A 25,983-nucleotide genomic window follows, 5' to 3' on the forward strand; every position below is an offset into this window, starting at 1 on the left:
AAAAAGGGTTCTGATTTGGTCTCCTGAGAAAGCTTTCCAGGACCATTCTTGGCAGACAGGTAAGAGGATGAAGTCCTGGGAAGCACTGGTGTCTATAGTAGTCATTCAGCTGTAGCCACCAGCCAAGAGGGAGGATAACAATGAAAGCCAGTATTGAAGTGCTTACTAAAAGCCTGAATACTTGCTAGGAACTTTTGATGTAGTGGTTTATTAAGTCCTCTCAACACTACAAGGAAGTTTTCCTTTACTATCTCCACTTTATAGATGAAAAACAAAACAAAACTGAACCTCATCAAGATTAAGTAGTGTGCTCATAATGAAGCAGCTTGTTAGTGACAAAGCCTGGACTTGAGCCCAGATATTCTGATTCCAGAGGCCAAAAGTCATAATCAGGATGCTATAAAACCTCCTAAATAGGAAATCAGGAAAGAAAATCTAAAACAATTAAAGTGTTTACTTCCCAGCATGATTTAGGAATATTCAGACAAAATGGAAAAACTGAATTGAATCCATTTTAAAGACAATTAGTATGGTGGAGTGTAGTTGTCTCCAAATCACTCAATTTTTACTTTCTTCTTACTTTCAAACTCTATTTTCAGCAGAAAGTTAACAAGGTTAAAAGTATTAAAATTTCTTTCCCCAAAGAATAAAGGAATAAAAAAGTTATTCAAAAGCTTTTAAAATTGGTAATGGCTAAAAATTGGTCTAACATAGTTGCCTAAACATGCCAGCTTTCCTTGCAGTCACTATGATCTTGTACTTGAGGGCACAGTGTCTATTGTATTTGCATTTAAAAACTGATAAGGCCCGGGTAAAGGTACATTTCAACCTCACCACTGAAAGTGTGTTCTGTGAGCAGCTGCATGGATCAAACCTGGGGCTTCTTAGAAAGGCAAATTCTCAGACCCTCTGAGACAGAATCCACATTTTTAACAAGATCACTGGCGACTCTCAGGCAGAGGTCACGATATGCAATTGCTGCTACATTTTAAATATCAGCATGCTGGTAAAGAACTGTTTTGCAGGGAAAGTGCCCTGGTGCAGACATCAGAAGAACTATCTCCCTAACTAGCTGTACGGCCCTGAGTGCTTTCACTTCTCTTGGTTGCATTTCTTCATTGAAAAATAAGGGGAAAGATGGACCTAGAATAGTGGTTTTCTAATTTTTCTGCAAGGAGGGGCATCTGGAGATCTCAAAGTAAATACTGTCTCCTTCTCACTCCTAGAGAACCTAATTGAAAGTAGTCATGGCTGTGACCTGGGCACTGGTTTTTTGAGTTTTTTTTGTTTTTTAAACTTGCCCCAGAGATTCACATGTGCAGGAGGAGTTGAGAACCACTGGCCTAGAATAGTGGTTCTTAAAGTGTGTCCCTTAAACCTGTGGTCTTAAACTGAGGCTCGCAAGCCACATGAAGATCTTTGGCCCCTTGGATGTGGCTCTTCCATAAAATACCACAGCCTGGGTGAGTCTATTTTAAAGAAGTGACTCTATTTTGGAGAAGTTTAAGTTTAAAAAATTTGGCTCTCAAAAGAAATTTCAATGGTTGTACTATTGATATTAGGCTCTGTTGACTAATGAGTTTGCCGACCACTGCCTTAGACCAGCAGTGTCAGCATCACCTGGGAACTCCTGAGATATGCAGATGCTCAGGCCCTGCCTCAGACCTCCGGAATCAGACGCTGTGGGAACGCAGCCCAGCGATCTGCATTTCACAAGTCCTCTGGCTGACTCTGCTGCGCACTCCAGTTTGAAAATACCAACCTGAAGAATTCATCAAGGCCCCTTTCATGCTGTAAAGCTACGTAAAAGCAACATGTTTCCAATCACAAATATTAACAGTATGTTTGCCCCCTGATATCTAATGTGAAGACCTGTTCTGTGGGGGCAGTTGGTGAGGAAGGAAGAGGAGAGCCTCAGGAAGACTTCCAGATGGTGAAGCAAACAATCCCAGATGGCAACCATGCAATTATTTGTACCTTTTTCCTGTTAGATGAACCTCACCATGGAGGGGGCATGAACAGCGTAGGCCCATATGCTGAATGACATGCTCTGCTGAGAAGTCCTTCTCTTATTTTTTAAGATATTGCTCATTATCATGAGGCAATTGTAATGGAATTTTCTCTAATGAAGGGAGTTCAAATGTAAATATAATGCTATGTATGGTCTATACCAGTGGTCAGCAAACTCATTAGTCAACAGAGCCAAATAACAGTATAACGATTAAAATTTCTTTTGAGAGCCAAATTTTTAAACGTAAACTATATAGGTAGGTACATTATTATTAACTTAATTAGGGTACTCCTAAGCTGGCCTATGCTAAAAGCTCCAGGAGCCAAAGAGCTGCGTGTGACTTGAGAGCCGCAGTTTGCCGACCACTGGTCTATACTCCTGGGAAAGGGTAATGTCCACCTCTCCTTCTCATTGCTGGAATGCTTGCCTAGAATTACTCTAAGATCTCAGCAGGTGTTGATCCTTCTTCTGCCTGATCCAACATCCAGGACCAATAAAAGAATTTAAGATTTCCACCTTCAGGCAGAGAGCTGATGCACGATGGGAGAGATCTGAACAAGACTGTATATTTCATTGCATTGGGAATAAAAAAAAGGTCAAGTGAAATCCTTCAGACAGGCTAAAACCTCCTTCTCATGGTTATAAAAAGAAATAACCCACAAAAGAGAGTAGTACCAAAAGTTGATGTATCCTAAAAAAGACTCCACAGATACAGAAAAATCCCTCTCATTAGATATGAAGAAATAATTTCCTTGTACTTTGAGTTTCTTTGAGGTTTTACAACAAAAATAAGGGCAAGAACATCCTATTTTTGGGAGTACCTAATTTACGTGAAATGCTTTTGATCCTTCAATTCCTTGGCAATAATAATAATATTAATTCAGACTATTTTAAATGATGCAAGCACAATGTTACACTCTATGGAAAAGATGTGTTTATAAATACACAAAGCCTGTCAACTGCATTTTACAAAGATCAGCCTAGAATGCAAAGCTCAGCCTGGCATTTCATGCCTGAACTGTAATAGTGGTCCATGTTCCAGAGATATCTGCAGACAAATAGGACAGCAGGGGTGGCGCCTGGTCCCCAGGGGGGACGAGTAATATAAGTCGCTGTTTGTTGTAGACATGAGGTACAGTAATAGCCGTTCCCTCCCCTGTGACTGCACAAACCAGCAAGTGGCTCAGGATAAAACCTTTCCTTAGACACCACAGTGGGTGTACAACTGATATTTTGTATGAAATGTGTTATGCAGCCCTCTTTCTCTCTCTCTCCCTCTCCCCTTTACCTTTGCAAAACAATGCTTTCCGCTACCTGGTGCTGAAGCCTTCTCTGTATACCTCCCCTTTTCTGTTTCTCTACATTAGGAAATGCCCTGGTACCCATTCAGCAGGCCCAGGGCTGCCCAAGGGACCGAATCCTGAATATTCAGGAGCCTGGGTCCCTCCTGCTGGAGGCCCTGAGAATTCAGTCTAGCTCCTGGCTAATGAGGCCACAGTGACTTATGAGATGCTGCTTTGATTTTCCTCATCCCACCCCCACCTCCTAGGGCCCATTAGGGTTCCATGCCTCATACTTCAAACTCTTTTTGCTTCCTGTCCCCTGATGGGACCTGAATTCCCTTGCCAGTGCCCATACCAAAGAGATTAAATCATTTTCCCCCCTGGTTTCAAATCCATGTCAAAGACTGCTAAACTGATCGAAGGTCCTAAAACCTGCAAGTGATGCTAATTGCCTCCACATCTACAGTGTCATTGGTCTTGATTACCAGATTCCCCTCTCTTCTTCTGCCACCCACATACCTCTGTGAGCTTGCACACCCTTTGGACAGCAGGTCTCTAAACTGGCTTCCATGGTTGGTTTCCCAAGGCGGTGCAGTCCTGGTTCACCCCTCTGCCTGCCCAGCAAGGCTTTGCCTTCTGGTCTTGATGCCTCATGCCAAGCCTGTTCAGGTTAGGACCCAGGTGGTTTCCCCAATATAAGCAGTAAAAGAAAGAAAAGCTCAGATGTCCACCCAACCAGTATGGTGGCATTTTCTTTCCCAGTATCAGTTTACAAAAAAACAAAACAAAAATAAATAAATAGAACAAAAAAACAACAACAAAAAACACACACACACACACAAAGCCAAGCTTTTCCCAGGTCATAGAAGCTCAAGACCTGTGTGACACCACCTCATGACACATGTCCACTTAAAAATATATATTTATTTAAAAATGATTTGCCCTTTTAAAACAAGCAACAAAAACCATTCAGCTTTCCGAGGAGCTACTGTGTAGGTCAGGTGCATTACCGAGGTTTGCCCAGTTAATTCCCACCATAACATGGGTTACAGATTTGTCCCACTTCACAAGTGAGGAAACTGTGGTCAGAAGTTCTGCCTGGCTTACTCGGCTGGTTAGTGGCAGAGGAGGGATTTGACTCATTTAAATCATGCCTGACCTTCATGAGGAGGCCCCCTCCAGCCAGCTACCCATCCCTCCTGTAGTTTGCCCCATCACTCCTGAACTGTATTTCCCATCCATAGTGCCTCTTAATATTCTAATATTGATTTATCAATCATGTTTGTTGTTTAATATATGCCTCTTCCCATGAAAATGTAAGTTCTTCAAGAGCGAGGATCTTTGTTTTGTTCACTGATGTACCTCTAGTGTCTAGAACAGTGCCTGGGACATGGCGACACTCAGCATATAAGTGAGGGAGCTACTAATAAAATGGCCGGACGCCTTCACTGCCTGTGCTCCCAACCACTGCTCTATACTGTCTCCGTTCTGAGTACAGAAATAGAAACTCTGTTTCATTCACGCTGAGCTGCTCTCTCCCCTATTAATTCAGTAAGGGTGAACAAAGAGGTATTGCTCCAACCATCCTGGTCTTACTGGTGGCAAAAATAAGTAAATAAATAAATAAAGTTATCAGTATTCAAGTCTGTTACACCTAGAGGTATAAAATTTATAAACAATGAGAATTTAAAATCATCTAAAAATGAATTGCTCATTAAGGCATATTTATTTAAAGACTGTTTTGCTAGACATTGGCTAAAAGGTCTTCATTCAAGCTTTATTAGTAAAGACATGTGAAGAAGAGGCAATGCTTATTTTACAACCAGCAGTGAAAAAAGATTATCTTCCACTCTGCCATGTTGTGTTTGAAGATAAAACTGTTAATTCCACAAGCAGAGGAAGATGGTGTGACTCGAGGACCTTGGCGATCTTGTTAACTCTGAGGGATTCTGGTGGGATGGAGGCTTCTCTCTCCCCACTACATATTTTAAAGATAAGGTCTTGGCTCTGCCAGTGCTTTGGCCTGGATTGGGCTGTCAACAAACTAAGTGGGAAATCTGGCACAAAAATGAAAATAAAGAAGGCTTAAAAATACAGTAACAATCCAGGAAGCCAGGGCAATAAAGAGGAAATGCTTTAATAACCCAAGAGATGACACCACTCAGAATACCTCCTAGGAAATAGACCTGCAACGGTCAGTGACGTGGCTGAGGAACAAGACCTGGAGAAGAGGATCCCCTTGTAGATGGAAGGGGACTGCCTGCCTGCGTATCCAGTTTGGTGTAAATCACCAGATGAATTTCTATGAAAAATCCCTCCAGGGCTGTGAGATGAAGAAAAGTGGCTGCCTCGGGCTTCCCGTTACATGCATGGGCTTCATTCATTCATGGATCCATTCTGCATTCTTTCTGTAATCATTGACTGACTAGATCAGTGGTCGGCAAACCGCGGCTCACGAGCCACATGCGGCTCTTTGGCCCTTTGAGTGTGGCTCTTCCACAAAATACCACAGCCTGGGCGAGTCTATTTTGAAGAAGTGGCGTTAGAAGAAGTTTTAAAAAATGTGGCTCTCCAAAGAAACTTCAATCATTGTACTGTTGATATTTGGCTCTGTTGATTAATGAGTTGGCCGACCACTGGACTAGATCACTTCAGGCTAGATAACAAACTGCTACCATCTCACCCTGAGACAATTGCACTATCTCACTCAGGAAAAACCCTGTGAGGAAATGGAGAGGTAGATGTCAAATGTCAGGGGATATGCCCAGGGTCACTTGGCTGATTGTCACAAGAAGTGGGACTAAAGCCAGACAACCTGACAACCACACAGGGGACCTAAACCATGTGTCAGTCCTGGGCAAGAAAAGCCTGCAACCTAAAAACAGGTATCAGTTACGCCTGGCTACAGACATATGTCCTGCTTTCTGAACAAGGCACTTCCCCAAAGACAAAAAGATGGTGCTCCGACCATGCTCTCCAGTTCTGGCTGAGCGTCAGAACCACCCGGGAAGCTATTACTTACAACGCATAATCGTTCTCCACTAATCTATCTCTTATCTGTGTTAATGCGGAGTAATATAAACAAGGGAACAAAAAAAAAAGTGACTCATATTCCAGGGCCAGATTCCATTTACAGTGACAGAGCACCTGTGATGTGCCAGGCGCTCTGCCATGCTGGGCACTGAGCACTGAGCAAAACAGACATGGGCCCGGCCTAGGGGAGCATCCATCCCTTCTGCACAGAATGACCTAAAAAGCACAAGTTCCGCCCAAAGCTAATAACGGCTAGCCATTTCTTATGTTTCTTTTTGGAAAGGAGATAGCAGGATAGTACCTAATCAAAAACCCTTCTTAAATGTTTATTCGCATCTTTTACTGCTGCTGCATTCTATGTTTTCCCCCTCATCACCACATAAAGACATGCTTACTTTGTTGTGGGCGCATACTATTCAAACACGTTGAATGTACCATAATTTTATTTACTGTGTCTCCTACTGGTGTTCCACTTTGGTTGTTTCTAGTTTACACTTTAAAAAGCAACCCTGCATTTAGCATCCTTATATATGCAGACCTTTTGGGGAATATACAGTATGTTCTAAGGAACAAGCTTTCTAGGGTAAAATGTACTTGCTATAAAATATGCACATATAAATATAATCAAATCACCTGTATAGAGTTCGCAAAAATTTATTCTCTCACACAGGACTGTATCTGAATGCCCAACTCTTAAAATGTTATCCAACTTTTAAATATCAATCCGCTAAATGAAGGAATTATATATACATGTAACTCCATTATTTCATTTATATTGTGTTGTGAGTGAAATTAGTGTAGTTTTATATTTTCACTGGCAAAATATGCCTTTATTTGTAATGTGCTTGCTCATAGTCTTCATTTTTTTTCTTTTGAGCAGTTTATATTTTCTTACTGATTCTTATGAGCTCTTTATTAATTAAAGAAATTAGCCATTTCTCTGACATAGCTGTTTAAATACTGTTTTTCAAATTTCAGAAAAATATTTTTCTTTTTTAACTTACTTTTTGAATTTTTCCCTAATACAAGTTACTAATTGTATGCAGTTAGATTTATTGTGTCCCCTTTACGGTTTGGGGCTTGTATCCTGATTACAAAGGCCTTTTCCATGGTAAGAGTATAAATTTATTCACCCGGCTTTCTCCTATAAATTTATGGCATCATTTTTTATGTTTGAATCTGCGTTCAATCTAGAATTTATGTTGGTGTAAGAAGTGAAATAGAAATACGCTGTATTTATTTGTCTAATTGTTTATCCAGCTGTACCTAAATCATTTAATATTTCCTGGTTCCAACAATGAACTGACATGTCATTTTTATCATAGACTAGATCCCCGTATAGAGAAATATTAACGTTTCCTGCTAGATATTCTAATCTTCTTTTTATTACCTACCATTCAGGACAAAATTATTTAATTATTATGGTTTTATGATCTAATTTAGGGTAAGTCTCTCCTATCAGAACACTCCCTCATCGTAATTTCCTGGAGAGTTTACTTATGCGTCTTCTTTCAGATATATTGTAGTATAATTCTGTCAAGTTCACCGTTAGTTCCTTAAGTGTGATAGCATTACATTTATAGGTTTATTTATGGAGAGCTGGATGAGAATCTTGAGATATTAAATTTGGAGCTGGGGGGGTGTTGAAAATACTAATTCCGGGGCTCCATCCTTGAAGATTCTGACTCAGTAAATCAAGAGGTGGAAATACAAACTGAGACTTTTTAAAGACTCCAGGTTCCTTTTTTTGTTTTTTTTTCTGAGACAGGTTTTGACAAGACCATACAGGGCAATTCAGGTAAGAGGTTTTTATTTCTTTTATAAAGAATTAGATGGTCTTCCTTTTAAAGAGGGGGCTTTTGCAGTGGACTTTCTTGAAGAATTCATAATATTGTGTTTTTATATAAAACATTGAAAGGTCAGACAAAAAAAAGAGTGAAAAGTAATGAATGCTTAGTTTTTTAGAGACAAAGGGTTCTAAACAAGCTACATGTCAGGTTAGAAGGACGATGTGAGACAGTTTCAGAAGGGTTAAGAAACAGGGAGTGGTAGTACAGAGCTGAGGGTGAAAGAAGGAGAGTTTTGTAAAAATAAAACTACAAGGTGAACTGAAGCCAAACCTGGACGGCACTGACCACCTGAAGAAGGAGTTTTGGAAGCTCTGTATCAGAAAATAAGGACCCCTAGAGGTGCGTGTGTGTGTGTGTGAGTGTGTGTGTGTGTGTGTGTGTGTGTGTGTGTGTGTTGGCAGGTATGTAGCATGTCTGTAGTTATGCCTTGGGATGGCAAAGTGCTGGCTGAGTTGGAAGCATGAGAGAATAAGATCAGGAAATTCATTATAGACAATTATAGCATTTCACGTGAGAGATAAATGATGCACACTGCTGACAGTGAGGAATGGTATGAGGGAGACTGGATCATGCTTTTGGGACTCAAGTTGGCTGCAGTGATTTATTGCTCCAATGATTTCCACTCTTTTATCCCCACAGCTATTGTAGGATTAGAGATTTTTAGGGCTGGGAGAAATCTTTGAATTCATTTAGACCCTGAAAAGCATAGGATCCACCCACTTTTACTAGCAACCCTAAAGCACAGGATGGCAGCCCATAACCTTGAATCCAGGAGGCAAAGAGGAGGGATAGACAGTGTATGAGCCTGAATCCAATCCCTGGCTCCCACACTCTCAGTATAACCCTGGAAAATAACATAATGCCAGGTTTCTCACCTATAAAATTATAATAATACTTATCTCTTAGATTTGTTGGAAGACTGAGCCAATAGAAATCCCTCTTGAATCCTAAGGAGGGCAAATGGTACTGGGAAGGATTCAACAAGCCTGAATTCTAGGCAGCCTAGTTCCTTCACTCATGCTGACTCTTTAATGGGGTTAAATAATCAAACTATTATCTCCCCTTTTCTCACCTGGAAATGTAAGGATGTCAGATGTGAGAAGAGATCCCAAGCTACCATGTAGGTATGAAAATGTTTACTGTGTATTACACAAGGTGTGTATGTTCAATAGGGTGGGGAGAACTTTCAATGGCTCAGTGAACAGAAGGGATGTAAATTAGGAATCTAGACAGTGAGTTCCACACAGCATTCCTAACTAGTATGTTATAAAGTACAGTGATTTGCTGATTTATAAGCACTAGGCCTGTTAAGATGGTTCAAAGAGGTAGCAGTTAGTATGGGAGACCATCTCTTCAACAGAAGAGAACAGATGACTGGTCACCCTCCCTCCTCAGAGCCCCTGCTGTAGGGTAGAGCTCTTTGTACTATTTATACCTTAGCAGGAATTGCTGTGATTGCCCTTCAAATGCTTCAACAGCAAGGACCATGAAAGTGAGAATTTCCACCTTATATAAATTCCCCCTACTACCAAAAAATCAGATGTGGCCCAAGAGTAGCTGGTGTGCTAGACAGAAAACACCAAAACATCAACATCAATTTTGGCCCATGAAGATGTCCAATCAGAAGGTCTTGGGTTTGAATCCTTTGCCTACCAGGTTCAAGCTATGTGACCTTGGGCAAGAAACTTAACCTGTGGTCATATCTTTCCTCTTTTTATAAAGTATAGAGAATCACATCTAGTTCATTAAAATAATCTCATCCCTTTAGGGGGAAAAATGAGTTGATGTCTATAAAGAGCTCAATAAATGGTGACCATTATTATGACTTGGGGATTTTTTTTTCTTTAATAAATGTGACATTTTTACCACAGAGATATGCTATAGACATTGCAGCTTATTCTTAAGCCTAATGTGTTCTGAAAAAGTAACCTAAGGTCATGGGGTTAGGAATAGTAGGGAAAAACACTGAAATATGTAATAATGCAAATGTGCTTTTTCCCTTTTAATGCCCACTGGCTGCAAAAGAAAATGAAACTGCCAACCATATTTGGCTTTAGATCTAACCAAGTTAGAGATCTTTCAAGGATCAACATTCTAGTTTTGAGGCAGGAGGGTATGATGTCATTTACAAGATGCATTCTTTCCATTGTATTTATCCCCATTCTAAAGCATAGGAAATCTTTCAATTCTACAGCACCATTGCTTTTTTCTGAATATTGAACCTCATATCCACATGGAATGGGCACAATAAAAGTAAAACAGAGAAACAGGGGAGGGGAGAGCAAAGACACAAAGACAAAAAAGCAAGCAGCTGCTTCACTCTGCACTTTGTTCCACTCTGAGAAGCCAGAGAAGTCTCTGAGAAGCCTGCCAAGAAGTTTTCACATAAATTGTCACCAGCTTGAAAGGCACTATTTTAATGACAGAAATTTATCAATAAAAAATGTCCATGGGGCACTTTGGAAATACCCATGAGAATGAAATACCCTTTGCCCCATAAATTCCATGTCTAAGAATTTATCCTTTGGATATGTGTGTCCATGTGCGCAAAGAATTACGTAGGCACAATGATATTCATTGTTATTTTTTATTAGTAAAATAATAGAAGGAACTTATTTTTCTTTTAAAGGGGCCAGTAAAATAAATAAAAAATATGTACTGGCATTAGAATACTATATAGCTATAAAGAAAAAAGAATTATAAACACCAATATATGCTAAATAAAGCAATATTCAAAGCAGGGTATATGATGTGCTAAGAAAGGGGGTGTGTGCACATATACCCTTCCTTATAATTTTTTTCCAACTATATTGAGATATAATCTATACATATAGATTATATCTCAATATAGTTGGAAGGGTTTATATATATATAAACCTAAGTGACTGTTAGGTCCAGTCAACCAAACAACTGGTCAACCTGTTCCTATGACACACTGACCACCAGGGGGCAGACACTCCATGCAGGAGCTGCATCCTGCTGGTCAGTATGCTCCCAGAGCCAATCTCCTGCAGTCAGCCAACCTCCCAAGGTCCCTCCCCCAGCCAGCCAATCTCAGGAGGTCCCTCACCTCTGACTGGGGGAGATGGCCTCAATCGGCCCCCATTGCTGGCCAGGCCAAGTGACCTGACCCATGCACGAATCTGTGCACCAGGCCTCTAGTTGATATATGATATTGTATAAGTTTTAGGTATAGAGTATAATAATTAGATATATGTATATAGAGAGAAATGATCACCACAGTAAGTTTACTTTATATCCATCATTGTACATAACTTCAGTTTGTTTGTTTGTTTGTTTTTCCTGTGAGGAGGGCTATTCTCTTAGCAACTCTCAAATATACAATATGTCATTATTAACTATAGTCATCATGTGCACATTATATTTCTATGACTTATCCTCTCCAATAAAAGGGTAATATGCAAATTAACCATCACTCCATCATAAAAAACAGCGATAACCATAATCACAAGAGGGTGCCACCCAGTCCTTTCAACCCCATCAAAGTCCCCCAGTCCCAGGGTGGCAGCTGCTGAGAGTGGGCAGTGTGAGCAGCCTGGCAGAATGCTTGCTTTGTTGCTGCAGTGACGAGGGAAGTGTTCTGCGCCCAGCTGTGGGTGGGCCTCTGGGCCTCGGAGAACCTCTGGGCAGTGGGCTCGGAGCGGCCAGGCCCCACAGAGAGCTACTGGCGCACAGATTTGTGCGCAGGTCTACTAGTTTACTTTATAACTTCAAATCTGTGCCTCTTGTCCATCTTCAACCATTACCCCCACCCGCTTCCCCAGCCTCCCATAGGATTTAATCTCTCAAATGTAACAAACTGCACTAGGTTACAAGTAGGTGGTTTCATTTTTACCATTTACCTGTGTAGAATATTCCATGTTTAAAACTGAACATACATTATCTTTCTGAAAAACAGAAAGTATTCTATTGAGGGCATAGAAAGATTTCATGGTCTCTCCCGTGGACCTAAAAAAAAGTCTGATCATCATCAGTTTAGAAAAGATCACCCCACATGGGGCACATTGCACACTGTGCCCAAAAAGAACTCAGTGAGAAAGGAAATCCCTGTGGAAGAACGGGTCCTGATATCAGGCACATGGCCCAGCCCAGGGAAGTCAGCTGTCACTGTGATCAGCATTACTTGTAAGTTAGGGTTTGGGTGCATCTCTGGCACTGGTGTTGGTGCTACATATTCCATGGGTAAGACTTTGTATCTCCTGCGCTTGTGCTTTTCTGGATGGGAACTGGAATCTTTCCCTGATCTCAGCCTCAGGTCCCACCGCCAGGTGATTGCTTGGTGTGCAAGTGGAGAGGGGTTTGACTTGTGGGTTGGTTTTTTCCCTTTTTCATGTGTTGCCTGCTCCAACACCCACTGCTCTACTTGAATGGTGAGAACAGCCTCCTGGGCTTTGGCTTTCAGAAGCTTTACACAAGGTCTGACCCAGCTCGGCTGTTTACTATCGTCTCATTGCTCAAGCCTTGTGACATAGGACGAATTCCCCTTATCTCAATTTACTGATTTGGCAGCTGATGCTCGAGGGGCAATTTGTCCAAATGTACACCACTCCATCAAGACGTGGTTTTAATTTTTAGTTTTGAGTATTGGTACTAGCCAGATATATGCCTTCACTAATCTCTGTGCCTCCGTTTTCCTGTCTGTGAAACAGAGACTTTGGCTTCCTGCGCTTCATGATGGCACAGGCGAAGACAATAGCAAAGAAGATGGGAAGAGAAAAAGAAGTCTCCCAATTTTGCCTCTAAAATGGACATCGTTCAGGAAAGTGCAATTGCGTTGGGATCTCTCTGCAACTGTATTTTACGCTCAAGGAGAGCAGGAGTAGCTTCTGCTTCTGCTTCATTGTTCATTTGTTTTCTTGTCAACAATGCTAGTCAGCAGCCGTTCAGGCCCAGTAACCCCCACTGTGGCATAATTTCCTGCTCCTAGCAGCCCTACTTACCAGTCATAATAAAACACACAAAAGGAACACTTTGCTTTGCACATAAAAGTCACATATTTGGCAGACTAAGTGCTCCGATGAGCGGATGGCATTTGACAGGAGGTAAGGGCATTGGCTCTGCTAGGTTTGACTTGTGTGTTGGTTGTTTCCCTTTTGCATGTGTTTGCCAGGCCATTCACTCAACACCAGCCAACTAAGCGGGAGGAAGTGGAACCTCAGGTCTCTATTGGAAGTCCGTCAAGGAGAGATGCCCACGGCTTGGCATTCCACTCAATAAACATGTACGATTCCAGTGTCCATGTGCCAGGCTCTGTGCTAGGAAGTGTGTGAGTTAGAAGTCTTTCTAGATTCGCCCCCTACCCCCGACATTTAGTGAAGGCTTCAGTATAGCGCTACCTTGTCTGTGTGTGTGCACGTTGTTTTAAGGATATCGACTGTTACCACAATGACAGGTGGGGAGATGGAAGGCACAGTCATTAGCTTCAGCTGCCCTCATAAGTTGTTACAGAGCTCAGAGAGACGCTAATGGATAAACAAGGCTGACAGGAACATGAGGGGCCAATTCAAAATGTCCCAAGGTGGCTAAGTCTTAGCCAGGTCTTTCTTTCCCTAAACAGCAAACAAAACCCATTAGTATTGATATTCAGGGGAGGCAGACAGTACAGTGAACCAAGAATGACTTCACCCCGGTTCACCCATCATATTTCAGGGCAGGGGGTGATTTATAAGCTGCTCTCTCTGTACAGTGATGGTGCCATAAAGATGATCCATGAGCACTTATACTTGATCTTTGGGATATTTCTTCTTTTCAGTCATGGAGAGGCATGCGGAGTCAGGTCTCTGAATTCATGGCGATAGCCACTGCCAACGTTTAGTGTGAATCGCCACTGCAACAGCGTGTGGAATACTTAGTATACACCTTCTAACTCCATCCTTGCAATTATTCTAGGAAGCTGCATGGATGGTTCCTGTCCACAGCAAGGGAAACAAGGCTCAAGGAAATCAAGTGACTTGCCCAAGTTCTCCATGAGGAACTTGGTTGTCTTCGGTGTTGAACCCGGGACTCAATTTTGATCTATTGGAACGAGTGTGACCAATTCATCCCAGGCTGCTGTGTGAGGCTTCCTTCATTTCAGCACCGAAAGTCCCATGTCCTGGGAAACCCCTCGGTATCAGGCAAAATGGGATGGTTTGTCACTCCAAGCGGAACTCTAACCATAAACCATTCAGTATGCTGCAGATTATAAATAGAGCAATTTAGTTTAGACACTTAGACCTGATTTCCCATATCTGCAGAAAGCGGTTCACAGACCTCAGCTAAGCAATCTCTAAAAGTGTACTCCTTGAAGTGTGGTCAGCAAGCAGCACCAAGGTCACCTGGGAGCTTATTGGAAAGCAGAATCCCAGGCCACACTGGAGACCCACTGACTCAAGAGCTGCATTGTGACATGATCCTCGGGTGACTTGTACCAACATTACATTTTGAGAAAGGTTCTAAAAATCTTTTCCAGAACTATACCGTGGTGATCCTCAATCCACTGTAGAAGCATAAAGCTCCTTCTGGTGCCAGCCCTATACAGGATCCCAAGTAAAGAGAAGGGGAGACCATGGCTAGAACTTCCACTCCAGGGTGGGTCAGCATAAGCAGTTTGTAATCAGGCCCAGACTACATGCCATGGACCCATTGCCCTAAGGGGAAACAGTATGTTGGGGAGGAAAGAACACAGGCTTTCAATTCACAGTGCCCGGGTTGGCACCCTGGTCCTGTTGCCTGAGGGATCCAAGGGCAAGCTGAGAACTCCTAGGGCACAGGATGCACTTTGTAAAGTGCTTAAATTACCCATCTTCAAGGTTGCCAGGACTGCTCTCCACCAACGGGAGGTGAAAAATTCTCTGGAAAATCAGAGAGATCCATAAATGCCATGCCTTTGGGCTTCTCGCTCTCATTGTCTTAGTGATTGCGCATGTTAAAGTTAGGGAAAAATCAGGCAATGATGCCAAAAAAAAAAAAAAAAAGAAGAAGTAATTTACCAGAAGGTTTGTGTTTAGGATTTTACACAACATATTTCTTAAAGGGGAAAACACACACACACACACACAAGAGTCTGCCTTCTAATGCAACTGTTCACTGCTAAAGTTGCCTTAAGATGTAACTCTAAAGCATGCACACAGCCCTCTCCGTGATAGCCTGCCGTTCCTTGGGGCAGCTAATTAAAACACCTGGTGGTAAGTAGTGCCTTCCATATGGTGCTGGGGGAGGGTGATGCTGGGTGATGCTGCCCCGGAGTGAATGCAGCCTGGCCTCCAAACCAGGGCGCATACGTTATGCCCTGTGGCTGGGCTTCTGGAGCTGGCTCTGAGAGGGATGCTAATCATTCCATACAGGAAGGGGAGAACTGTTTAGAAGTCCGGCAACACAAGGAAGCATAGCTAAAAATCGATACCAAATCCCTCTCTCCTTCCAGACAACTATTAATAAACTCCTGCGGCTTTCAAGGTGTCCATCCCCATTAGAGTGCTGCAGAGGGAGGAATATGGACCACGGAGTCTTCGTGGAGGGTTTCCTGCCAACTCACTTGCTCTCCACAGCCTCTGCGTCTGTGATTTCCCTTTCTTTAGTATAGATAGAATAGCGACAAAGGAACAGATTAGGAGTGGCCTCAAAGGTACATTTGACCCCACAGTACCAGGGGCTTTTGGAGGAAGTGATCAAACGCTCCCTCCCTTCCCTGGGCCACTAGAAATCTCTGCTGGAATGCTAAGCTGCAGAGCTGGACGTATTATCTCCAAGTGGTTATTTTTGTCCAAATCCATTCTTCTAACTCGCTTGGTTTTTTACGTCCTCATAACAAGGCCCTTTCATATGGTGCTTTGCAGATTATGAAGCTTGCCTTCAACTTCTCATGACCCTCACTACCAGACAGACTCCTAAACCCATTGTCGAGAGGGAATAGTGACTCAGAGAGAGAACCACCCACGTGTCCCATGTCATGCTACCAGAAAGTGACAGAGTAGGCACTTGAACTGGGAGGACTGGCGAGGCATTGCTGAAAGCTCTTCAGCTCGACCCCCTTTCCTCTTACCAGTACTTCCCCCAAGAGAGCCTCTCTCCAATCCACTGAGATGTTTATACGGAGACACTGACTCATTTCAAGTGCTCCTGCAACCAGGTGTAAGATCTCCTTCCAGGTCATTGGTCAGTTTGCCCTGAGATCTGCTTCTTGAACTTTCTCTAGATGGCCTAGGGCAGTGGTTGGCAAACTCGTTAGTCAACAGAGTCAAACATCAACAGTATAGCGATTGAAATTTCTTTTGAGAGCCAAAAACTGACTTCTGCGCATGGGCCACAAAGTTTCAATTGCACTGTACGTGGGTGCCTGCGTGTGGTATTTTGTGGAAGAGCCACACTCCAGGGGCCAAAGAGCCACATGTGGCTCGTGAGCCACAGTTTGCCGACCATTGGCCAAGGAGGCTATTCCTACAGGATGTACTGCCCAGGCTGCCTTGTCAGTTGGCCATTGGCTTGCTTCTGCCAATGAGGGGACAGAAGCAGCTCATTGGAGGGTGGGTGAAAGGGAAAAGCCAGGGTATTTCTCTGCCTCTCTGTGTGCATAAAGCTGAATCCCTCCATCCTTCAGTGACTTAGGCTTGCCATGGTTCCAACTCCTCCCATAAGGCCCTGGGCCTGGCCTCCGGGATGACATCTCATCTATCTTACAGCTTCGAGCTTCCTACTACTGCCAGCCTTGGCTGCCTCATTGTCCCTCATGCAGCTTCTCAGCTCTTCCATCACCCATATAGCAAATTATCTGCATTAAAGTCCTTCTTTGTGAGTTAGCAGGTATGGTTCCGGTTTTCTGGTTGTCCCAACAGAAATAATCCCTTTTTTCCCCCCCATTTTTATACATTTGTATATTTGGTTGGCTAGGAAGTGAAAAAGCAAGAAAAGAATCAAATTTTACTGACGGCTTAACATGTACTTCCTGGGGCTTGGCACTTTTATATGCCTTGTATATTTTAGTCCTCAAAATAGAACTGTGGGAAACATATTATCATTATTCTACTTTCACACACACACAAAAAAAGTCTGGATATCAAAAAGTGTGGTGGCTTGCCCAAAGATACAAAGCCAGTAACTGGAACAGCTAAAATTCTAACAGAGGCCATTTTTTCCTCTTCATCAGTCGTGGAATAGAGACCAGCCTGGGACTCCATCTTGAAAAAAAAAACACACTGGTGATGGTGTCACTGTAGATATCAGAGTTTGGAGCACAAATGACTTTTTTTTTTTTTTTTTTTTTTTACAAGCATTGAATTAAATAGTGAGCCAGGAGGAATGCATAACATATAATTAGTACAAGCCTTAATATCTGGCATTGCCTTGGAAAAACTGAGGCAGTGGAGAAAGCCTGAGTCCTGCCTGAGGCAGCTTAGTGCCTTCTAATTAGTGTAGGTTTTGTTTTGTTTTTTTCTGATTATAATTAACTATTTGATTTAAAAATCAAGGTGGAATAAGTAGAAGTATGACATATGCTCAGACCTCTGATCAATGAGAATTCCACAATGTCAGACACAAACATATTTGAGTTTCTAGTCATTTGTCTAGGATTTCTTTACCTATTAGCTTGAATTTTTTTTCTGGCATTAGGATTACAGATCATCTTCCATTCATAAGATATCCCCCTGTGCTCTGCTACAGGGAGGGAAGACACTGAAGGAAGACCCAGAAGTACTGAATCAGTCTTGGCTTTCACACGTACCAGCCTTGTGACCTTGAGAAAGTTCTTGCAGTCAACCCAGGCTCAGATTCCTCTCCTAAAAATAGTGATAATTATATTTCGTCTACCTCCTGCAATGGGTCATTTTGAGCATTAAAAAGAAGCGCAGAATGTTGATGTCTTTTTGATAAATACAAATTGCTATAAAAGTGTAAGCGATCATGTTTATCAAAGCATGTTTCCATTTGTTAATTGCATTTTTATCCTCAGAGCAATTTGCCACTAGCACATTCCCTCATCAGCAACAGGCGTGGATAGGAAAAAGGTTAAGGGTGAAGAACAATTTTACAAAAGCCTTGCAAACAGTGTCAAAATCCTGTCCATTTTCTTTGGCCTTAACAAATGGCAGTCTTTGAAATTGGTGGCCCTCTGGGCATTTTGGCTACTGAGACACAGGTTTTCCTGCCTGTTCCAGTCTCCTGGCTATGCCAACATCTGGGACAAATTCACTGAAACCAGGTGATACTGAAATACATAAGTCGTGAATTAAGGGGAAGTAAGTGAAATGAAGGGGAATAGATACAAGATATAATCTACCATTTTATATGATAGTTTTAGGCATTCTTCAGGGATTTTTGTACATTGGTCTTAATATTCTAAAAGATCTGGCCCTCTTTTTACATGGCAGAGCCCTAAGAAGAAAGACTTAGGAAGTAAACAAAAGCAGAAAAACAATGGTGCAATTCCTTATGTTTATGGTAAGATCTGATTTCTAAGGTCTAGCCCTTGCTTTTACAGATTTAAAAAGGGCAGCGAATGTCACTCCAGTAAGAGGGTTTCTCTTGTCAATGCACACACACCGGCTTTCACAGGGAACATCAGCCTTAAAGGATCTTGCTGAGGAAGTGGATTCCCTGGCTGTCTGATCTCCAAACACCCTTTCAATTTTGCACATTCAACACATCTTTCTAGGTGCCCATGTGCCAGGCACTGAGCTGAGCCAGGAGCTGAGGACACAGACATTAAAGAACTTGGCTCACCAACCTCTGTCTCCCACCAGACACAGTGATGCTTTGAGGCAGACAGCACGAATCCTGACACTGCTGCTTGCTGCCTTTCCTCCTGACCTTGGCCAGGTTACTTTTCTCTTTCCTCCCCACTTTCAGAAATGTGATACCACCGGGGGGTTGGGGGGGGGGTACAAAGAGAAAACTAAAAGGTTAATAAGGAGAAGGGGTTCGATGCACTCCACTCAGTGCTCTGATGGAGGATCCTATGCATTTCAGGTTTCGGGATGGAAAGAGTTTCCTGGCAATATCCTCAATTTCCAAGGCTGTGCAAACCTGGAGTTCACATTTGAAGAAGGCTGACTTCCAGCTGCTTCATAACGATTTTAACACTGTGACAGAGCAAAACGTCTTCCTATTTTCAACCCTAGCAATTTGGTTCAAGCGTGATCTCAACCACTTTAAGCTCTGATATTTCTAGCCACTTCTTATGCTGTATTTTCTCTTAATGCCACCAATCATGTGTAAAATTCTGTTGCAAAACTAATCTTTGTGGGAAATGAGATGTAATGGTTGCTTTAAAGAGAGAGAGAGAGAGAGGGCAGTGACTGTGACCTTTCTTGCTTTTTTTTTTTTACATGTTTTTCATAGTGTAATACAAGTGGAAACATCTTATTGCGTCTTAAGGTCAAATAGAAATAGGTTCCTTCGTATACAAACATCACTCTTTGTTAAGCAGGGAAAGCCTTGAACATTATCTTATGACTTAACTTGAAAAACCTTTAATGTATGTAATGGTGGTTAAACTTAAAAGCCAGCTCTGCTAAAAAAAAAAATAGTTTCATTTCCATCTCATTAAATCAATACTTTGTGTTTCATCTTTCAAATGATACGAACAGATTTAGGAATACACAAAAGATGGGAATGAGGAATAATATTTGAGTACTTCTATAACATGGTGCTATTCAACAATCCACTGTTAAACACACACACACACACACACACACACACACACACACACACATAAACCAACACATCTATCTCGCTATCTCGCCTTATCAAGGGAGGTTTTGGTCAAAAGCAGCTGTGACCACATCTCCTGGAATGGAAGTCAGAAACCACTAATTTAAATTTTTCATTTGTTTTTCTGGAACAATTATACCACCCACAAAAGGGTAACTTTGCAAGTTGTCATTATCTCATGAATTTTGGAACTTATCCCTTAAATAAACCCATCTCATTTCCATATAATTATAGCAACTAAGAAGGTTCTTAAAAAAAGGTAAATTTTAGCTCAAAACTTAAGAGTGTAAATGAATAGTGAATCCATATTACAGGCATAGTGATCAACTATAGAATTCAGTTCCTTAATGAATTTAATAGAGAACAGTCTTGAGGGGGAAATCTTTATTATTTTTTTAAATTATTGTAGTAGAGTTCAGGTTCCTGCATAAATCCTTTCCAACAGCATTCACCTGTCATGTTCTCCACCCCAGTAATGTATTGCACGTTTTTTACTTTCATAAAACGTAATGGTACTGGCTACAAACTTTAAAAAGGGGAAACCTGAGCTAACAGCTTTCTTCCTGAATGATTCTGTCCCTGGGAACTTGGGTAAGACAGAAACACCTCCGGAGTGTTTAGAAGACTCTAGTGGGCCTAATTCCCCATAACAGGTCACTTAGCACAAACTAATTAGGACAAGTTAAATGTTTCCACTAAAACACCAAAAAAGAGGACTTTTTTCCCCCTGCTGCCTGCTGGTTTCTGCTCATTTCCTTCCCCATAGCCTTGCCACTTGGCTGTTTTTTTTCCAACACCCTGTTTCAGAGGTGAAACTTGATGGGCCAGCCAAAACCCAAAGTGTAAATGCTGAGTTAAGAATGTTCTAAACATCCCAGGGACGAACAGAAGTCCTTCTATGACAATGTACAACCGTGTTTATTATAGGCAGGGGGATAGGTGTCTGGTCCAGAATTTTCCTACTAAATCTGCTCTAGCTGTTGTATTAAAAGCTTCCCCAGTTATGTATTCCTTGTCATGACAGGTTTTGTGGAGTATCTTTCCTATTTGTGTTGGGGCGTTTTCAGGCAGGCAGCTGACCCACAATTAACACCAAGCTGAACTTGAAGAGCTCAGTCTCACTTTCTAAATGTTGCTTGCCCTTTTCTCTACGATTATGCCTTTAATGGTAGCATTTAGGGTGAGCGCTAACGTTTGTCTCCCAGCTCCCCGCATGTGTTGAAGGAGTATCTTTTCCTGTATCATTTCTCCATCTGGTTCTCTTGGGGTCTGATAGCATCCTGGTGTTCAGCCACACAGTTTCCCCCGTGCCATCAGCCTCCCGTTTTCTCTCCTGATGGCAGAGGGTTTCGACATGGCACCCCTCTGGCCAACCATGGACACTTGGTGGGGTGGATATGACCAGTGGTGACAACTCACAGCACCAACAGCAGAGAAACGTGCTGGGCCAGATGGCAAAGGGGGAGATGACTCAGACATACGGCGCTTAGAGCTGGAGACAGGACACGGGGACACCTTCTGCCAGACTCTGAGATACATAACCGGGGTGCACTCAAGCAAGGAGCCTGCCCTTCATACCTCCACACTCCTTTTAGCCAAGCTTGTAATCCGGCGGCTCCTGCCTGTTGTACTGACAACCACCCATGGCTACTCTCCCTTAATCTGGGATAACGTCTCCCAACTGCCTTGCTTTTATTTCTGGATACATTTTTAATGGCTATTTACCCTTGGCACATGTAATTTTTAACTAGGTAAAATATTTATGGGAGTGGAGAGGGTGACTTCAGAAGCATTTATTATTCTCCCTTGCATTTACAGTAAATCCCAACCAGGTTGCTGACTGGGATTTCCCTGGCTTCCGTCTCCCATGTGAACCTGACTTTTAACTCTAAGTAATGAATGCAAGCAAGATCGATAGAATAAGTAACAAAGGTATCCAGGGTGACTGAACAGCAAACTCTTCAATCACGGCGCGGTAAGTGCGAATGAACAATTATTGAAAACACTGCACTGAAATCTCAGTCGGAGATAAGAGTGGGGCTTAAGCCATTAAAAGAGTCCATTAGTCATGTAAGTCGGAGGCAGCACACTCCAAACATGAGCTGTTCTCGAGAACTGAGAATATTCTACCAACTCGCACACAGACAACTGATTCCAACTGACTCCAACGGACCAAGGACAGAGGAGGCATGAGAGAGGCAAAGAAGCGGAGCCAATCTGCTCAGGCAATCATCCTATAGTTATACCGGGGGTGGGGGTTGTGTAACACTGACAAACTACATTATTTATAAGGGAAGTAAATATCCCGCCTGAAAATCAATTCACCCCATGTTACAGCATCATCATGATCTCCATCACTCCCTGCTCAGGGCACAGATAAAAGAATTCTGACACCTCTACCCCATCCCACAAATCACCAGCAAAGCTCAAGAATGCTTCCCGGCTTCCCCTTTGTCCCTGTTCTCCCTGACTTGGTAAATCATTTTGCACTTCAAAAATGAAGGGACAGTAATAGGCAAAGGAAAAGCATGGTTCTGAAAAATGACCTGAAATAGCTAAAATGTTGGGCACACACATCAATGCGCGCACACACACACACACACACACACACGTACGTATCAGCACAGTCGTAAGGATTTGCAAACATCTGAATGCTATAGAATCTTCACATGCCTGGGTGGCATTGCAAAATGCCTCCTGTCCTGGCTCTTGCCCCCCGCATTTCATTAAGAGACAGGTGGGCTCTCAGAGTTCTGATCTTTCTCAGCCTGAACAAGGGGCTGCATAGCATAACCTGAAAGCAGCGGCATTCCTGAATCCGCACGATTTCCTCCGGGAATAGAAAAACACAGCTCATGCCGGAATTATGGTAAGACCGAACCACCACGCTCATGACACACAGGGCAACTTTAGCCTCGCCTTTAAAAAGAGTATATCATTTCATTCGAAGTAGGACATCGCATTTCAATGGGGACTATTAAAAACTTGTGTTGCACAGTGAAACTAATTGCCCTGTGAATCACCCTGCTTCACAAGACGGCTGGGCTAGCGTACAGTGAATAACGCAAGCTAAGCCCAGAGACCATTCCACCAACAGTCCTCACTGCACTCATCACACAATAAATTGTTGCAAGGGGCTGAAAACTTTTAAGTAAAATTACAATCTACTCCCCAACCCCTCAAATATCATCGAGATGCCAAAACGTTCTTTTGCCCCAAAGACATATTATCTCTACAAACTTTTCCATGTATCAAAAATATATTCAGGATCAGCAATCACTACTTTGCTATTTTATTCATCGTCAACACACAAGCTTACTATCTCCATCATTAACCCCTGGAAAAGGGGTGATGTTCAACTCTGGATGAGGCTTATATTTGATTACGAAGTCGGGACTGTTTCCTTTCCGATCAATTTTAGTAGTTTTAATGCCTCTTTTCTAACATGACACAAACGATAGGGGCATCAAAACCGCCGTCAAGACAACTAAAGGCATTCAGCTTTTGCAACTTGTGTGCCTTCCACACTTTCACAGATGTTTCTAAGGCGAGAGAGAGAGAGAGAGAAAGAAAAGAAAAAGAAAAAAAGCACTTACCGTAGTATACACAGAAATCAATACCCGAGACACTCGTACTGCCCCCCCCTCTCCCATCCATTCATCAAAATATTTCTTTAATCTGAAAAATGACTCTGGACTTCCTACTTCCAGCTCTCACTGCGACATCACACAGTGCATTTGCCTCTGCAACCCTTCCTCGACCCCTCCCCAGCGGCTCTCACCAACCTTTGAATATCAGATAGATGCCCTTAGAGGATGACGCCGGGTGGAACTCACAGAGGGAAAGCATCACTTCGGGGAGGAGGAGAGGCGATTTCAGTTCTAATCCCGTGGCTTCCGAGGCGGCGGAGGGGTTTCTGCCTCCTTCCCTGGCAGCAAGTTGCAGCGTTACAGTGCGATGATACAGCTCCCCGCCTGCTCACAGCGCTCCGCTGATTGCCCAGCGGTGAGCCTCAACATGTTATTTTTTTTTTCTTTCTGGAAACACGGGCAGCTCCACTGAACACCTCGGGGAAGCTTCCCCCGCGACACCCCACTAAACCTCACACATCTTGAACTCCGCCAAGGCGATTAAGGGTTTACAATAAGATGCAGGCTGCACTAGGCTGCTCTGGCTAAACGGAAAACAGGAATGGGATGGAGCGTTCTCGGCTGCTCAACCCACCGCACCCCAAAGAACCTTTTCCCTCTCCGCCTCAGCATTAAGGAAAAGCCCAGCCGCTCCAGGAAGCACTGGCACTGGCTAAGCTTCCGCAGCATCCGTAGCATAGGAATAGGAACTTTTCCATCCCAGAGTGTTAGCCCCTGACTCCCCACATGGCGCACCGCGTCCCCGTGTTCCCCCAGCTGCTCAGAGAGCCAACTTCACGCAGGCACATGCGGGCAAAGTTTCGCCACCCCCAAGCCCGTCTCTCTTCCTTTCCAACTCCAACTCATCCAGGACTGAGAGCCCCAACTCCACAAGCACAAAGGGTGCTTGGAAGGCTGCATGCACCGCCAGCATGGTCCTCCGGGTGCCCATGGGAGGTAGCTTTCATGTCACCCATTCTTGCGGTTCCAAGATTTTTTTAAAAAATAAATAATAAATGAGGAAGGGGCTTATCTGCACCGATGAAGCGTGATCACCCCTTCAGAATCCCATCCTCAGAGTCGGCACTCACCAAAATACATTATGTTTCTCATTAATCGGACAGCGGGGAGCCCACCGCGGCGCCTTCAGCATCAGCTCGCACCCAAGGCTGCTGGCTCCCGGGGCAGAGCGCGCTCATGCTCCGGGCGGCGGAGAAGGCCCCGGAGCGGCGAGCGGAGAGCGCCCGCCCAGCGTGCGTCCCGGGCGGCAGCGGCGCCCCGCAGGCTCCGGCCCCTCTCCCGGCTCCCGGGCTCAGGATCCCCCTCGGCGGCCGGAGCGTGCGCCGGGGCCGCCCGCTGCACTGCCCATCCTCACTGTAACCCGACTCCTCCTTGCGATGTCCTTGCCGCGCCTGTGACATCAGGGCTGCGAGTACTACACACAGACCCCCCGCCCCCACCCCGCCACACCCCACCCCCGGTTCTAGGAGCCAGCGAGCGAGGCGCTCCGATCGCCGGCCTGGACCAACCATGGCTCTGGGGAAGCTCGGACCAGCCCAGAGGCCCGGAGGGGGGCGGAGGGAGGGGGCGCTGGGGGGGGGGGGGAGCTCTCTCTTAAAGACAGCGGGGTCCCTCGATCCACCCAGGAGCACGCGGGGGGAGGTTCGCTGGGGTGCAGGGAGGGGACATGGCGAAGGGGAGGTCTACCGTGTAAATTAGACACCCTGGTACCCCTCCCCTCCCGCGACTGTCATCATCATCATCATCATATCATCATCATCATCATCATCATCATCATCATCCTCCTAGCCCAAACTGAGCCTTCCCCACCAAGTTACAAAGGCAGCGGGAAGAGGATGGCTGTCTTTCATTCAGGGTGTTCTCTTTGCCTGGGGCTGGAGGGTCTCTTGTTTGTGATGTTAATGCCAAAGTGGAGTAAAAAGACTCCAGGGACCATGGCTAAGGGAATTGAGGTTTTTCAATTAGGAGTGATCAGATCATAGAAAGCAGTGAGTAGTGGGTGAAGACTTATTTTTATTTCCTGCGTGTTTTGTTTTTTTGTTTTTTTCCCCCTGAGCTAGGTTAATAGAGAAATGGAAAGAAAAATAAAGTGATACAAAAAAAAAAAAAAGAAAAAGTCTCCTCCTCCCAGTTTCACAAGATCACATCTGCTGCTTTTCCAGTAGGAAGTAGTAGTAGAAAGGACACTGAGGCTGGGATGGCCTTGGACCCCTAAAGCGGGAGAGATGTTGAGTCTGAAAGGCAACCGGGATTGTGTCAAAATCGCAGTCTAATCGCCGGTACAATATAGATACCACTGCGCACTCACTCCCACTGAATTTGCAAGGAGCAGCCAAGACAGACAAAGCTTATAGCAAAGCCTCTGGCTCCTCCAATGGTCTAATGAATTGAAGTTCTTATCTGACACAGAAAAGGATGTTAGAAAGAAATCCCTGAAAGCTCGCTGA

General features: G+C 43.6%; 1 protein-coding gene across 2 annotated transcripts in view; it reads right to left on the reverse strand.

The window, feature by feature from the left end:
• The window catches only part of ZNF385D (zinc finger protein 385D), a 274,109-nt gene extending 249,142 nt beyond the window's left edge, over nt 1-24,967 (reverse strand). Inside the window, exons 1-2 of one of the 2 annotated variants that reach the window (XM_084902976.1) lie at nt 24,607-24,967; nt 23,672-23,814 (exon numbers count right to left, since the gene is read on the reverse strand). In XM_084902976.1, the coding sequence (XP_084759102.1) occupies nt 23,672-23,814; nt 24,607-24,668 (205 nt within the window). In that variant the 5' untranslated portion in view covers nt 24,669-24,967. The remainder of the gene's footprint in view (nt 1-23,671; nt 23,815-24,606) is intronic. The other variant, XM_084902977.1, reaches the window with a different exon arrangement.
• Nucleotides 24,968-25,983: the final 1,016 nt, after the last annotated feature.

The sequence above is a fragment of the Pipistrellus hanaki genome, assembly GCF_964339955.1.
Source record: "Pipistrellus hanaki genome assembly, chromosome: 13".
NCBI lineage: Eukaryota > Metazoa > Chordata > Mammalia > Chiroptera > Vespertilionidae > Pipistrellus > Pipistrellus hanaki.